The sequence below is a fragment of the Dipodomys spectabilis genome, unplaced genomic scaffold (genome assembly GCF_019054845.1).
Source record: "Dipodomys spectabilis isolate Male_0828 unplaced genomic scaffold, ASM1905484v1 ptg000004l, whole genome shotgun sequence".
In the NCBI taxonomy this organism is placed as follows: domain Eukaryota; kingdom Metazoa; phylum Chordata; class Mammalia; order Rodentia; family Heteromyidae; genus Dipodomys; species Dipodomys spectabilis.
This window is the reverse complement of record NW_024870681.1, coordinates 1,781,461-1,796,743: the sequence shown is the minus strand read 5'-3', so window position 1 is coordinate 1,796,743 and position 15,283 is coordinate 1,781,461. Positions and strand designations below refer to the sequence as shown.

The following is a 15,283-nucleotide window of genomic DNA, read 5'->3' as shown; positions in this document are numbered from 1 at the left end:
AAAAAAAAAGAAAAGGAGATAACAGCCAGAAGCATTTGTTCTCAAAGAGGAGAAAACTAAGAAATGTGCTAAGGGACCATCTATGCTCAGCCCCAGAAGGTGCCTGTCAGGGATCAGGGTCAAGCAGGGTTTTACCCCCCATGGAACCAGCACAAACCACCTTCTTTAACTTTCATGCTCTATGTCTCTCACAGAAGGAAAGGGGCAGGGCTAGGAATGTGGCTCAGTGGTAGAATGCTTGCCTAGCATGCACAAAGTCCTGGGTTCAATTCCTCAGCACCACATAAACAGAAAAAGCTAGAAGTGATGCTGTGGCTCAAGTGGTAGAGTGTTATCCTTGAGCAAAATGAAGTACAGGGATGGTGCTCAGGCCCTGAGTTCAAGTCCCAGGACTGGCAAAAAAAAAAAAGAAAAGAAAAGAAAGGGTAGCATAAGTGCATTTCAGAGATTTCAGAGAATAATGCCATCCAATGGGCAGCCCTTCAGACTTGCAATGCTCAGCCTAGACAGATATAGAAGTCTAGGCTGCCCAAGCCAGAAATCCATACACTGCTAGCCCTAAGAGTGGCAGGTAACTCAGAGAGAGTGAGTGTGGAGGGAGCCAAGATGTCACTTATGGCCCAGGTAACTTCCCAGCCTCTCTTCCTCTGCCAACCCTGACAACACCTGGGCCTTCTCATTCTGAGGAGAGAAGGGCATGGAATTCTCCCTTCTTTCTCCCTTCTTATTCTGAGGCATAGAGGTCCACTCGGAGGAGATCCTCTCCCTTCCAGCCTCCACCTAACATCAATAAATGCAAGGAATTGGATTGGGGAGGAGGAATAAAGAGAAGGGAGGAAATAGTAATATTAGCAATAAACTGTGAGTGTGTGTAAGTGTGTTGCTGAGGTTTGAACCCAGGGCCTCAAGCATGCTAGACAAGTACTCTACCACTGAGCTATACACCCAGCCCCAACAGTTTCTCTACACTAAACCATTTACAAGCATTATCCCTTTTGGTCCCCATAATGTCTCTTTTAGAACAGATATCAGTCTGAGCCCAACTTTACTGTTTTTACCACTTAAATTTTTTTTTAGTGGCTTAGCCTGCTTATTTGGCTAGCACTCTATTACTTCAGCCATATCTCCAGCCCTTGCTTTTTTGCTAGTTATTTTGGAGATAGAGTCTAGTGGACTAATAGTGCCCAGGCTGACCTCTAGCCACTATCCTCCAGATCGCAGCCTCTCAATTAGCTAGGATTACAGGCATAAGCTATTGACTCCCCAGTAATGAGTCCTACAAAAGTGAGCAAAGGTGACTCAGAAGGTCAAGCTACTTGCCAAAGGCCTCAAGGTAGCAAGTGGCAGACCTGGGATTCACAGCCAGGTCTGTCCTCTATCAAAAGTTTCCAAGGCTCACTTTAAGGGGGAAAAAAAAAAAGTCAGTCCTGCTCCTGGCCTCCATTTTCCACCTACACTGTGGTCCTTGCCCACAGCCGCTGCCAGAGCAACAGCTTGGGTAAAAAGCAGGGTTTTCCATGCTCCTCCACCCACAGCCTGAACTTGATTTGCACAGAGCTGCTTGAAAGGAGGAGGAGCTCTGCAGACAGTGACCTGAGGGCCACAATGCCTGCCAGAGGAGGAAGGAGACAAGAGCTGGCTAGGGACATTCTGGCTCTTTTGGTCCAGTTTCTACCCAGAGCCGGCCCTGGCCTCAGGCGGAACAGAAAGCAGTGAGCACCCCCAGCCATTACGGGGGCCCCACTGCCAGCCGGCCCAGAGGAAGCAGGTGCACTGGAATGGCTTCCTGCTGCCACTGCAGTTGCAGAAGGCCTGGGGGCTTCCTCCTCCAACGGCCAGGCCTACTGGAGGCCTCCCCTCCCCAGAGACGTTTATTGCCTGTCTATTGGGCACTTTGCCATCTGTCTGGCCATCAGCATGTGTGGCCCTGAATCTATGATGGACCCACTGCAAGTGACCCAGGGGTGTAGGATGGAGTAAGGAGTAGCACCCAGCTCTCAGGGTGAAGAGTTCTGACTCCACCCATTCTGACCACACACTCCTGGATACTAGTGTCAGTGTGGGGGCTGGGTACAGGGCAGTCCCTGGGCACAGAGAGAAACAAATGCTCATGGGCACTTTTCAGGCTCCTGATACACCTCCGTACTGGGCCAGCCCACATACTCTGCCAACTGCTGACTCAATTGAAAACCTTATCCTTGATGGCTGGGAGGAGTGGGGCGGGGGGGGGGGGGGAGAGTTGGGGGAAGAACAGGATGGACTAAGAGAAGGCAGCTATATCTTTCCTCATTTGCTTTTTTAAGGAACTGACTTCTCTGGAGTAAACTCTGCTAAAAGGGGGACTCACAAACCATCAGGGCATCCTCCAGAGCCACTGAACCCCTCCTAAGTGTCCTATGCATAGGAATGGAAGAGGCCATGCTGAATATCCTCTTGGGGACAGTAAGAAGAGTGGTCCCTAATGATTCCCAGGAACATCCTCTCTCAGGCCCCTCTTGCCTATCTAGGACAAGACTCTGAAGGTCTGGGGCGGGGGGGGGGGGGGGGGGGGCGGGGCTGGAGTTTTGGGGCTTTGGAAGAAAAAAATAACGGCCTCCAAAACACTAATGGTTGTGGGAAGGCGTGTCACGCCTGGCTGTGGGAAGGCAGTCTCAGGAAACTGAGGTTTAGAACACAGCACCCCCTCCAAAGCACCCAAAGTCACAAGTCGGGCCCTTGCTTCTGAGGGGTTTTGAGGCTGCCCTTCTAACTGGGTAATGCCCTTTCTGCCAAGAGGCTGAGAGAACCCCAGGGCAGCCCCACCCCAGCCTACCCATCTACTTGGAGCACATCTAGGGAAATAACAATGTGCTCCTCCTTTCCTAAATGGGGAAATAGCATGAGAGGCCCTGGGACATTTCCGGGGTAACGGATCAGAGGGACACTCACCCGCATGGCCAGAGCTGGAACAGCCTAAAGCAAGGAGTCTCCTCTTGCTGCTGCTTGGTTTGCAGCTCAAAATAGCACAGGCTGCAGCCCCGCCCCTGGTCCCTTCCCTCCCTCTCCCCAGGCCCCTCCCGCCACAGCTGCCCAACCCTGGCTCAGCCTGTGGAAACAGCAGAGCCGGGAGGACAGAGGAGGACTTGCGGATTCCAGGTATGCCCGGAGCAGAGCGAGAGGGCAATGTGGCCCAGGTGGATGGGAGGAAGGAGGCTGAGTAAGGGCATGGGGTCTGGGCAGGCAGTGTGGGAGGAGTAGGGGCAAGAGGCAGAGAGGGTGGCACTTTCCTTCTGACACACACACACACCCAGGCTCCTGGACAGCTGAGCTGATATGGCCCCTAAAAATAGCAGAGGAATTTGAGACCTGCAGCCCCCGGCCCCACAGGCCAAGATCGAAATAAGCACATGCGCATACACACACACACACACACACACACACACACACACACACCAGCATACACAATCACAGCACAGTGTTCCTGAGAATGCACACATCATAGTTCTACTCCTACCATCTAATAATTATTGAGGCAGAGACCAAGAACAGCCACCAACGCCACATCCAACAGCAGACAGGGCCTACTACCCACTTTGCCTGCACATGGGACACATGGCAATCCTGTAAAGTCCAGCAAGAGCAGAGATCCACAGAGCCCTCCACCCCACCTCCCCCAATCACTCCCTCACTGGAGTAACACACAGGAGACGTGCAGAGAATCAATCGTCTCTCTCTGTCTCTGTCTCTCTGTCTCTCTGTCTCTCTTTGTCTCTCTCTCTCTCTCCTCCCTCTCCCGCCCCTCCATCTCAGTCCACTCCCTCAACCAGTAGCAGCATAGACACAGAAGGTGCGGTGGGTGGGGCAGGATGGGTGGGCCTTAGCCCTACAGACACAGGAAATCGTGGGTGTCTGACCAATGAGCAACAGCTGCCAGTGAACAGCCAGTATTCTTCAAATGAGAAATCCTGGCCTGGCTCTGGTTAGTGCCACAGGATGCCCAGAGCGGGGCTAGGGATCCCCTGGAGGTTGAAATGGGAGCTGGGACCAAGATGGAAAAAAAAAAATGAGCACCCCCCCCCCAATAAAAAAGGACTACAAATAGGACCTTAAAAAATAGGAGCTCAAACAAGGTAAGAGATGACACTGTTCAAAAAGAAATGTACTCAATACATGACTTATGTAACTGTACATCATCTTTACAATCAAAAGAAAATTTAAAAAGGAAGTAATCTTAAAAAAAAAAAAAAAGACCAAGAAGGTCCTATTTCCTTCCATAAGGAAAGAAAGAAAGGAGTAAGGGTGGTGCTTGGATGCCCTGAGGGGCAGATCTACCTCCCAGACCAGGCTTTCAGAAACAGGCTTGTCACTCATGACAGGTTCTAACAGCCAGGAAGTATGTAATGCTTTTCTCCCAGAAAAGATTGCTAATCATTGCCCAAGAGGACCAAACCAGCTCTCCTCCTACCTAGCCAACACTATTCAAGTTGCCTAGTCACACTGTGAGCCACACAGGCTATTAGAATATAGTGCTTGTTCCTCTGCTTTCCAGGGAGTGACACTTCTTCCCAGGGAGGCCATCTGGTCCTTCCAGAAAACATGCAGTGTCATAGGTTCCTACTTCCCTACAGCCTCCTTCACACAAGGATGCCAACTCCACTGTCCCCTGAAAGACCCTGAAGGAATTGAAAAATACTGAGGGCTTGAATACTACTTACCCTCTCAGTTTGATTTACATGGTCTGGGACAGAGGCTTGAGCACTGGGATTTAAAACAAAACCCCCCCAGATGATTCTTTTTTTGTTTTTGTTTTAGAGACAGAGGCTTGCTATATACCTTGATGACTATAGCAGCTTAGCTTCTACCCCATCAATCCCACAGGCTCCCTCAGAAGGCATCAGCTCCCATTAAGGTACTGCAGCCAACCTGCAATCTCAAGTGTGCTGGAAGCAGGAAGGCCAAGATGCCCCTTGTAGAGCTGTACATTTGCCTGAAGCTTTTTTTTTTTTTGTACAGGTTCAGGGCTTCAACTCAGTGCTTCATGTTCATGGTCCTCTACTACTTGAACCATACCTCCAGTCTGGCATTTTGCTGGTTAACAGAAATAGAGTCTTGCAGATTTTTCTTCCCACAAATACTGAGCAGACTTTTCTGGCTTCAAACAGCAACCTTCCAGGTCAAGATGTTGAGTAGCCAGGATTACAGCTGTGAGCCACTGGCACTCAACTTGTACATTTGCTTTTTAGGTCTTTTGTCCCTACAATGTCAGGCTGTCAGCTGTCACTCGCCTGACAGGGTGCTGTATCAATCAGTCTCACTTCCTTCCAATAAGATATTTCTGCCAAAAGCTAGAAAAGTTAACTAGGCCTGCCAGAAGAGTGTGAATGCAGAACTAGTGGATGTCCATGAACCTGCAGGTTATCCTGTAAGCCAGGGACCTGGGTTTTCACCCAGGACTTAGGGTCCTTTGTTGTGATTATTTGATGACCTCCTAACCCATTGCCATTCAGCAGAGCTCCGAAATATGGCTTCTGGTCAGACACGGTAGTTCATACCTATAACCCAACACTCCAGAAACTGAGGCAAGAGGACTGTAAATTCCAGGCTATCATAAGAACTTGTCTCAAAAAACAGAAAAGACTTCTGCCTGTTAGAAGCATCACTTTATCTGTAGTCTTGTGCTATTACTAGCAACCATTTGCCCATCCACACCTCTTTTCTATTCAGAATGCTAATTTCTGTCAATTCTTTCTGAGAAGTTTGGTGACCAAAGGAGATCCTCTCAAAGCACCTTCATCTCCCATAGGGAAAAAAGAAACCTGCAGCCAGGAAGCCCCTCAATTTCATCCCAACCACAGACTATCCCTCTATGCCCAAAGGTGGGCACTGTCTTAACATGGTCACATCTATAGGAGTAGAAGAATGGCTCTGCAGGCCTTGCGGGCACTCCATTGCCAGCGAGGCCATCCTCAGGACCCTCAGTGTCTAACCACAGCCAGAATCTGCAATCTGGTCCCTCCTCTGCAATTAGTCTCCCTCACTTCTCCTGGCTCTCACCTATCCTAGATCCCTCTCCCCATATCCTCTGACTGCACCACCACGGAGTCTGAGGCACCATTCCCTCCTGCGTGCCAAGCCCTCCCCATCCCCAAACACCAATCTCAATCCTACTTCCTTCAGGAAGCCTTTCCTGAAACCCAACATCCAATCTAGAAGTATAGGGCATAGAGCAGAGACCTAGCAGCTGCATACGCCTGGGGCTAAATCCCAGCCCAGACCCTTTCTTTTGTCTGACCTAAGGGAAAATCACTTCTTAGACTCTCTACTACCTTTCTTGTTTTCTTTTTTTTTTTTTTTTGGTTGGTTGTAGGGCTTGAACTTAGGGCCAGGAGGCTATCCTTGAGCTTTTTGCTCAAGGTTAGTACTCTACCACTTTGAGTCACAGAGCCACTTCTGGTTTTCTGATGGTTAATTGGAGATAAAATATCATGAACTTTCCTGCCTGGGCTAGCTTCAAACCCCGATCCTCAGATCTCAGCTTCCTGAATAGCTATGATTACAGGCACGAGCCACCAGTAAACAGCTTTTTTTTTTTTTTTTTAAGCCAGGTACTGGTAGTTTACCCCTATAGTCCCAGCTACTCAGAAAGCTGAAATTATGGTTCAAAGCCAGCCCAAGCAGAAAAATCCCCAAGACTCTCATCTTTAATTAACCAGCAAAAAGTTGGAAGTGAGATGTGGCTCAAGTGGTAAAGCACCAGCCTTGAATGAAAAAACTGAGCAATAATGTAAGGCCCTGAGTTCAAACCCTAGTACTGGCACCAAATAATAATAATACTTCAAATTTTTAAAAATGCCACAACAATGGTTGTTAAGAGTAGAAAAGCCAGGGCCTGGAAAGGTGGCTCAGTGGTAGAGTGCTTGCCTCGCATGCACTGGGTTCAATTCCACATAAATAGAAAAAGCCGGAAGTGGCTCTGTGACTCAAGTGGCAGAGCACTAGCCTTGAGCTGAAGAGCTGAGGGACAGTACCCAGGCCCAGAGTTCAAGCTCCATGACTGACAACCCCCCCCACAATAAAAAAGAATAGAAAAGCCAGTATATGTAAGCTTAGGTTTGGCAAACTGTAGGCAGTGACTACATGATTAACATCAATAAATTCTTGTAAAAGCCCCCAGCAAGCTGGGTGCCCGGTGAATCACACCTGTAATCCTATCTACTCACAAGGCTGAGATCTGAGTTTCATGGTTCGAAGCCAGCCCAGGCAAAATATTCCTCCTGAGACTCTTATCTCCAATTAACCTCTCAAAAACTGGTGGTAGAGCTTTGAGTTGAAGTGGTGAAGTGCTAGCCTTGAGCAAAAGAGCTCAAGGACAATGCCTCAGGCCCTGAGTTCAAGCCCCACCACCAACCAAAAAAAAAAAAAAAAGGTAAAAATGCACAATGCTCACTGTGTGTGTATAAACATAACTCATACACAGTAAAGGCGCATTGGGTCTAAAGTCAGCTGATTCTAAAATCAGCATCTGTGGCAAAAGTAGGGTATAGTAAAAAACAGACAATCACTTAAATTGCTCACAAGGTATGGTGCATGCTGCCTTACCCAGTTTCACTTTCTAGTTTCAGTTATCTGTGGTCAACTTTAAGTCTGAAAATATTAAATCAAAAGTGCTAGAAATAAATAATTTCTACATTTTAACTTGCACACAGTTCTGAGAAGCATGATGAAATCTCACATAATCAAATCTGTCCTATTTAGCACATGACTCTACACTGTACATGTGACCTGCTTGTGACTCAGGCAGTAACTATCATGGGTATGAGGCCCTTGGTCACAGTACACAGCACTGGGTTCAAGTAATCCTCATTCTACTTCCTAATGGCCCCAGGGATGGGACCCAGCTCAGTGGTAAAGAATTTACCAAGCATGCACGAGGCCCTGAGCACAGCTAAATAAATATATGTCGTTGGGGGAAGGTTATTGAGAGGCATAGTGACTCATACCTATAATCAGAACTATTTAGGAGGTGGAGATCAGGAGGGCAGCAGTTCTAAACCAGTCTGAGCACAAAGTAAGCAAGACCCCCCATCTCAATCAGTAAGCTAAGCATGGTGGCTGACACCTGTGAACCTCTTACATATGCTGCAAGCTGTAAGTAGGAGAATCCCAGGGCAGCCCCTGGCAAAAACATGAGATCCTATAATAATAATGATAATAATAGTAATAAAGCAGAAAAAGGCTGGAGATATGGCTCAAGTAGTAGAGTGCTTGCAAGTAGAATGTCTTGAGTTCAAAATCCCAATACTACACCCACTCCCCCATCCTCCCCCCAAAAACATATGCCCTAAAGTGGAAGAACAATAATGCTGGCAATTCAGATATACCAAAAAGAAGCCCCAAGTGTGAAAAAAAGGGTGAAAATACAATTACAGGCTGGGTGCCAGTAGCTCAGGTCTATATTAGCTACTAAAGAGGCTGAGATCAGAGGATCACAGTTCAAAGTCAGCCCAAGCAAAAAAGTCTGTGAGATTCTCATTTCTAATTAACTACCAGAAAGCCAGAAGTAGAGCTGCTGCTCAAGTAGCCAAGTAAGAGTCTGAGGCCCTGAGTAACCCTCAGTACTGGCAAAAAGGAGGAGGAGGAGGAGGAGGAGAAGGAGGAGGAGGAGGAGAAGAAGAAGAAGAAGAAGAAGAAGACGATGACGACAACAACAATGATAAGAAGAAGAAGAAGACGACGACAACGATGACAACTTTTCATAGGTACGTGTACAGGAAAAACAGTATTAATGGAGGATCCAGTATCAGCATACTTTTTCAGTCATTTACTATGGGTCTAAGAACACATGCCTGTGAGTAAAGGGAACTACTGTACTACGTAACACAGCTGCATGAAATCATAATGTACACTCACGTACAACATATAATAAAAATACCCAAAGTATCATTTTTATAATTTTATAATTTTTATAGTTTCTTACCCAACCATATAGTTGAATTTATTAAACTTTAGAGTGTATACACCGTAACTACATTGCATAAATTAATGTTCGGAATGGTAATTGGTGACATATGCTTAAGATGGTGCTCCCTACATGGACCACACGCTGCTTCTTTTATATGCCCGCCCTCTCCTTAGCACTAAGCCTCCACTGGATTTTCCCAACTCGTTGATCTAGAGGTTCATACATAACAACCTGGGTGGAACAGAGGAGGCCACAAAAGGATATTCACATGGGCTCTGGTAGTTGAAGCTGGTGGTGTGGCTGAACAAAAGGTCCTTGGCCAGAGTGGCTAAGAACAGGGTGGCCAGAGGTGAGCTACACTCAGCCAGCAGTGTAGTATAAAACCTCAGTACCAGCACTGGAGAAGCACAATGCCTGCCTGTTAGCTTCACGAGGCAGTGGTTGTAGGTTGCTTGTTGTTAGAACCCCTGCACCAACCTGCCTTGACCCTGCTTAGGGAAGACACTGGGTAGAAAAAGGGTGAATGTGTGAAACAGATGAATATCTTTCTGATTTCCAAGACCAGCAGAGGAGAGAACAAAAAGGTACTCCAATAGTTATAATTCAAGTAAGAATGTGTTCTGTGCTCCAATGGGGAATTGGAGCAAAGGGATGGGGGAGCAAAGACAATATTCTAAGGGAAGTTCATAGATCTTTTCTGGAAGGGAGTTGGGCATACAGCTTGCAAACAGCTTTGAGGCAGGCCATGAAAGAGGGAAGTTTATAATGTGGTGGTGAGGCGGGAAGGGAATACTGGGCGGAAAGACAAGTATAAGAAAAGGTGAATAGAACAGCATGTAAGATGTGGAGAGTATTCCTGGATAACGTGTAGGACACAAAAGAAAACATAAGAGACAAGGATGGGAAGGCAGAGAGGACCCACCAAGCAAGCTGTGTGCTGTGTGCTGTGTGCAACAGATGTTTCTGTGGCCCACTGTGCAGTCCTCCATGCTCTGATAACAGCACCCCAGTTTTCCTCTGGGGACCCACTCATTTTAGGCCTGGCCAGGAATAATATCCCCAGTCTAAAGGTTTGGTCATGGAAGACATGTGATCCAATTATGGGTCAAAAAAGAAACTTTGGTACTATTGAGTCTCCTTTTCCCATATAACTTGAACCTTGAGCTGAGCTATTTTGCCATTATTTGTCTGATGCCCAAACAAGCCTAGATGAGCAGAAAGACAGAACAGGTCTGATCTCTGGCCACACTGTTTAAGTTTGCAGATAAGACTGAGCTTCTGGAGGCTTCAGCTTTGACTTTTCAGATGTTTGAGCTTGTAATCTTTTGGGGTTTTTGCTTTGGTGCCTGTCCTGGGGCTTGAACTCAGAGCCTGAATGCTGTCCTTAAGCTTTTTTGCTTGACCATTTGAGCCACATCTCCATTCCAGCTTTTTGGTAGTTAATTGGAGATAAGAGTCTCATTGACTATCCTACCCAGTCTGGCTTTGAACTATGATTCTCAGATCTCAGCCTGCAGAGTAGCTAGGATTATAGGCACGAGCCACTGACATCAGACTAGTCTCTTCTTTTTAATCCAGTTGAGCTGAGCCTTATGACACAATTGAAAAATGTATACCTGAGACAAAAGCAAGCTAAGCAATCTAAGAAAAAAGAAGATGGTTCTAAGCATAGCCCTGTGGCAGGTACAGAGCCAATCAGTTTCCTCATCAAACCCCAAGAGGTAAATGTTGAAAGGGAAATTGAGGACATGGAAGCTAAGGTTTACAGAATTTAATAATTGCTTATGATAACACAGATAGTGGCTGACAGGGCAATCATTCAGACTCAGACTCCAAAGCCCAGCTACTTCCATGCCAGTTTTACTTGGAAACAGGGGCAGGCTTCTGAGAGAAGAGGGCATGACTGGACCTGCTTAGGAATGCTGATGGAACAGAAGGATGCAGGGAAAGAATGGAAGCTAGAAGCTGAAGAACTAAAGAAAATCAAGATAATAGCCAGATAAAAGATAAGGATTCCTGCAGGTGGGGAAGAAAAGGTGATGCAAGAGGAAGAATCTTCTAGACTGGCTCGCCATGAGGAGAGGATGAGAAGTGGATTCAAAGGGTTGAGGAGTTGGGAAAGGGAATCAAAGGGGTTTCTTTGTAAAGATTTTAAGTTTGGGAGTCTGAGAAGACATCAAGCCATTACTCTGCCAAACAGACATGTCAAATATAGAATTTGTGGGAAAGAGGTAGTTTGGAAATTTTTCCACTGAGGTTCTATTGAGTATTTTTATAAAAGGATAGGCCCCTTTCCCTATTTGTCCCCATAGTTTCCCCTGTAAGACAAAACCTAAGAGGGGAAAAAGTCTATAAGTGCTCTGTAAATGGATAATATAACATTGCATAATACTTGTATTACTACTTTGCAGCGTATATTTAAAAATCACTAATGGAGCTATTTATTTAAGGAAGTTGGGGAAGTGGGGGGGGGGGGGACATTGTGGCACTTAAAACTTCCTGGGTAGGAGAGCACCAGCTACCACCAGGTGACACACACAATCCATGGGATGGCCACTTCTCAGGTTCCTCAGATTCCTAGGCTATTAGGGAAGTCTTCACTTGCCTTCAAAAACAGGCCAAAGCAAGAGTGCTTTCCCTAATTTGGGGGGAGGAACTATTCTTAATTCGTGTGTGTGTGGGGTGTGTGTGTGTGTCTGGAGGATCCCAAAGTGAAAGAGAATAATCCCCTGGAGGAGGCCTAGGGTTGGCCTGAAGGACAGTAAGGAGAGCAGAAAGGATACCTAGACTGGCCCAATACCCAGGTAGGTATTAAAAGGCCCGCCCACCCGAGACCGGCTCTGGACCCGCACTTCCGGGCCCCATCCGCCAGTGCGTGGGCGGAGCCAGGGTCGGCGCATGCGCAGAGCCCTTGAATGACCATCCTGTATCGCCGCTAGAGCCCGGCAGAGGGCAGCAGTCCCCTTCTCTAGCGTAGAGGCCGCGGGATTTCACCTCGGCGGGGTGGGCCTCCATTCCCCGCCCCCAGGAAGCGTCCCCGGGATGCTGAGGCCTGAGGGGGCTGCAGGCAGCAAGATGGCCTCTGTCTTAGGAGAGATACGGCAAAAGACGGGGATGAACTGGGCCCACCTTGTTTATATCATTGCCTTATCCCCAGCGACTAACAGTCTCTACATATGTAGGAATTCGGTAAGTGCTTACTCATGGGTTAAATGAATGAATTTGAACCCCTGGACAAAAGACACCAGGGACATTTTGAGTCTGTGTTGTGAGGTTGGGGTTTGAGAGAGTCAGTAGGAGTCAGTAGGTGGGGAGAAGCCTGCCACCGATCACTACCCTGTGTGGTCCCTGAGACTTAGGGCTCAGGGACTGGCCACCTCCTACAGCCAGCCAGTTATAGCACATCCAGAGCCTGGTGTCATCGACACTATCTCAGAGCCTAAGGAGGAACGCCTGGGCTCACCTGAAAGGGTAGGCAGTCGGGTCCTGCTAACACCTGACTGGCAGCTCCAGGAGGCTTGCTGCTCTCCAAAGACTCAGCTGCTGGGGATTTCCTCAAAGCCCTGGGAATTTCCAAACTGCCTCAGTTCTGCCAAGCTCCCACAAGGCCAAGGGCTAAGCTTAGGGATGGTTTCTCCAAACCCTTCACACCCCTCCCCCAAAGCTCACAGACTTGGGTCACTTCTGAATCTACTAAATGCACCCCATACATACACTATATTCTCATCCCACCTCCTCTGGCAGTCTTGGAGAATGAACATAATGAAGCACTGTTCTCTTCCCATATAAATGACAACTCTTCTCTATTTCTACTGAAAGAAAAAAGGAAACCCAGCTTAAGGGTCAGCCACCCCAATTTAAAGAAGATATCAATAGATCTTCCATGTTAGGAGTGCTGACAGCTTGTGGTACTTATTCTCAAAAAGGCTCCTTTAGCCAGGTACCTATTGGATCACAATGGTAATCCTACCTTCTTAGGAGGCCAAGATCTGAGGATTGCAGTTCAAAGCCGGCCTGGGCAGACAAATCTTAAGAGACCCTAATCTTCAATTAACTAGCAAAAGGCCAGAAATAGAGGTGTGATTCAAGTGATAAAGCACCAGCCTTAAATGATAAAACTAAAGGAGGGCATAAGGCCCCAAGTTCAAACCCCAGTACCAGTACAAAAAAAAAAAAAAGCTCTTTTAGGTATACTTCAGATCCCTCAAACACTGGATATTCAGTATTTGAGGATCTGAGTAGTCACTTCTGGGAGCCCCAATTGGGCTTATTTCTAGAACCCTTTGAAATGAAAACAAAGCACACATCGCAACCTTCATAGAAGCAAAGGCCCCTGCCCAGCCTACCAAGTATCTGCCCCCACATAAACAACCATTCAGATTCACTGGGCATGTGAACACCTGTATGTTACCAAGCTGGGCAAAGGACATACTTGGCAAGGAGAAGAAGCACTGCCCCAGTTGTGGTGGCACACAGCCAGGACCTATTGGCCCTGGGGCATCAGGATTCCAGAGCTGGTGAAGCTGAGAAACTGCCAGAAAAGACAAACCTTCCTTCCTATGAGGAAGGGGAAATGCCACCAGGTCCAGTCTCACCACAAGATTTCTGCAGGAGGCCATGAGCCTTCAAGAACTCAACGCTGCCCTCCATTTCTTTCTGGGAGCTATCAGTCTAGAGGTAGTGTCCAATATAGTTGCCAATAGGTAGCAATTTAAATTTCAGGTAAATCAAAACAGTGGGGTACTGCTCATTAAAGTGAAATATTCAAGGCTGGGAAGGTGGCTTAGTGGAAGAGTGCTCACCTAGCATACATGAAGCCTTGGGTTTGATTTCCCAGTACCACATACACAGAAAAAGCCAGAAGTAGAGCTGTGGCTCAAGTGGTAGAGTGCTAGCCTTGAGCAAAAGAAGCTCAGGGACAGTGCCTAGGCCCTGAGTTCAAGCTACAGGACTGACAAAAAATAAAAAATGAAGTACTCAAATTTTAAGTTGGGCACTGGTGGTTCATGCCTGTAATCCTAACGACTCAGGGGACTGAGATCTGGAGGATCACTATTCAAAACCAGACAGGAAGTTTCATGAGACTCTTATCTCCACTGAACCAGCAAAAAGCTGGAAGTAGAGCTGCGGCTCAAATGGTAGACAGTTTGCCTGAAAAAGCTAAGGGACAGTGCTCAAGCCTGTAATGCAAGCCCCAGTACCAGCACAAAATAACATAAAATAAAATAGAAAAATCTCATTGCTCAGTTAAACTAGCCACATTTCAAGTGCTCAATGGCCTCTTGCGCCTCATGTGGCTCGGGGCTCCCAAATGGGATGGCATCAACCACAGAACATTTCTATCTCGGCAGCATGTTCTATTGGACGGGTCTGATCTAGAAGTTCCTCCTTCCAGTTTGTCCTGCTCATTTTACTCAAAGCCCCTCTTCAGATGGTGCTCCTAACTTTTCTGCTGTTCTCTCCACCACTGCCCCCACCCTCCACCCCCAAATCTGCTTAGACCTCTGGCCCCGAGGGTTTTGTCTCTTTCTCTAGGCCTCAAAAAGAAGTGGGGGAGGGAACGGTAGTCACAATGAACATCCAGCCTGAGAGCAGAAGCCAGATGCCATGGGCTGAAAGGCGAAGCTGAATGGAAGCCTGCTCCCACCCCAAGGCGTGCTGGATTGGGAGAAAGCCCCTCAGTGCCACACAATCGTGCCTTGTTTCCACAGCCTCTGGGCCATGTCTGGGTAAGACATCTGGAATGTAGTGGCCAGAGGGTTTCCCCAGCACCCACTGTGGGACTCCTCCAATGTTAGAGCTCCGCAGAAAGAAGTTCCAAAGGAACCCTGAACTTGCAAGGGCAAATAAGGCCAGTGCAACCTCAGGCAGGGCAGCATGCCCACCAGGCAAGGAGGGCCATAACAAGATGAAGTAAAGAAGGAAGAAGTGGAGAATAGACTCTGACATCGCCTAGGAGGCTCAGGCAAGCTCCAGCCAGGCCTGCGACACACAGCAAGGTAACAGGGTAGATCTGATGGCTATCCCATTCTATCACGGGGACTCAGTCTAGGAAGTGCTGCTACAGTAGTTAGCAAAATCCAGGAGGGTGAGTCTGGGCAGGTTTCTATGTTGATGGAAATTACAGAAGACAGAGCTGGGAACTGGCAGGTCAGGCAGCTTTTCTGCTATGTTTCAATTCTTGCTTAGCCCTAACCTAGGTAGGCTGTTAGATGCAAGACATGAAGAAACAATCACCTGTGGAATGAAAAAAAAAAAAAAAGGAGTGAGTTTGTCTAGCTAGAAAATACACAGGTAGAACAAAGTCTGATACTGCAAAGGTATTCACATCAGGCAAGAATT

General features: G+C 47.4%; 1 protein-coding gene across 8 annotated transcripts in view; it reads right to left on the bottom strand.

The window, feature by feature from the left end:
- The window catches only part of Myo18a (myosin XVIIIA), a 105,396-nt gene that overhangs the window by 61,643 nt on the left and 28,470 nt on the right, over nucleotides 1-15,283 (bottom strand). Inside the window, exon 1 of one of the 8 annotated variants that reach the window (XM_042694245.1) lies at nucleotides 2,929-3,013. The exons of the other annotated variants lie outside the window; for them this stretch is intronic. Coding sequence (XP_042550179.1) covers nucleotides 2,929-2,934 — 6 coding nt within the window. The 5' untranslated portion in view covers nucleotides 2,935-3,013. Of the gene's footprint in view, nucleotides 1-2,928; nucleotides 3,014-15,283 lie in introns of those variants that run through there. 8 annotated transcript variants of the gene reach the window in all.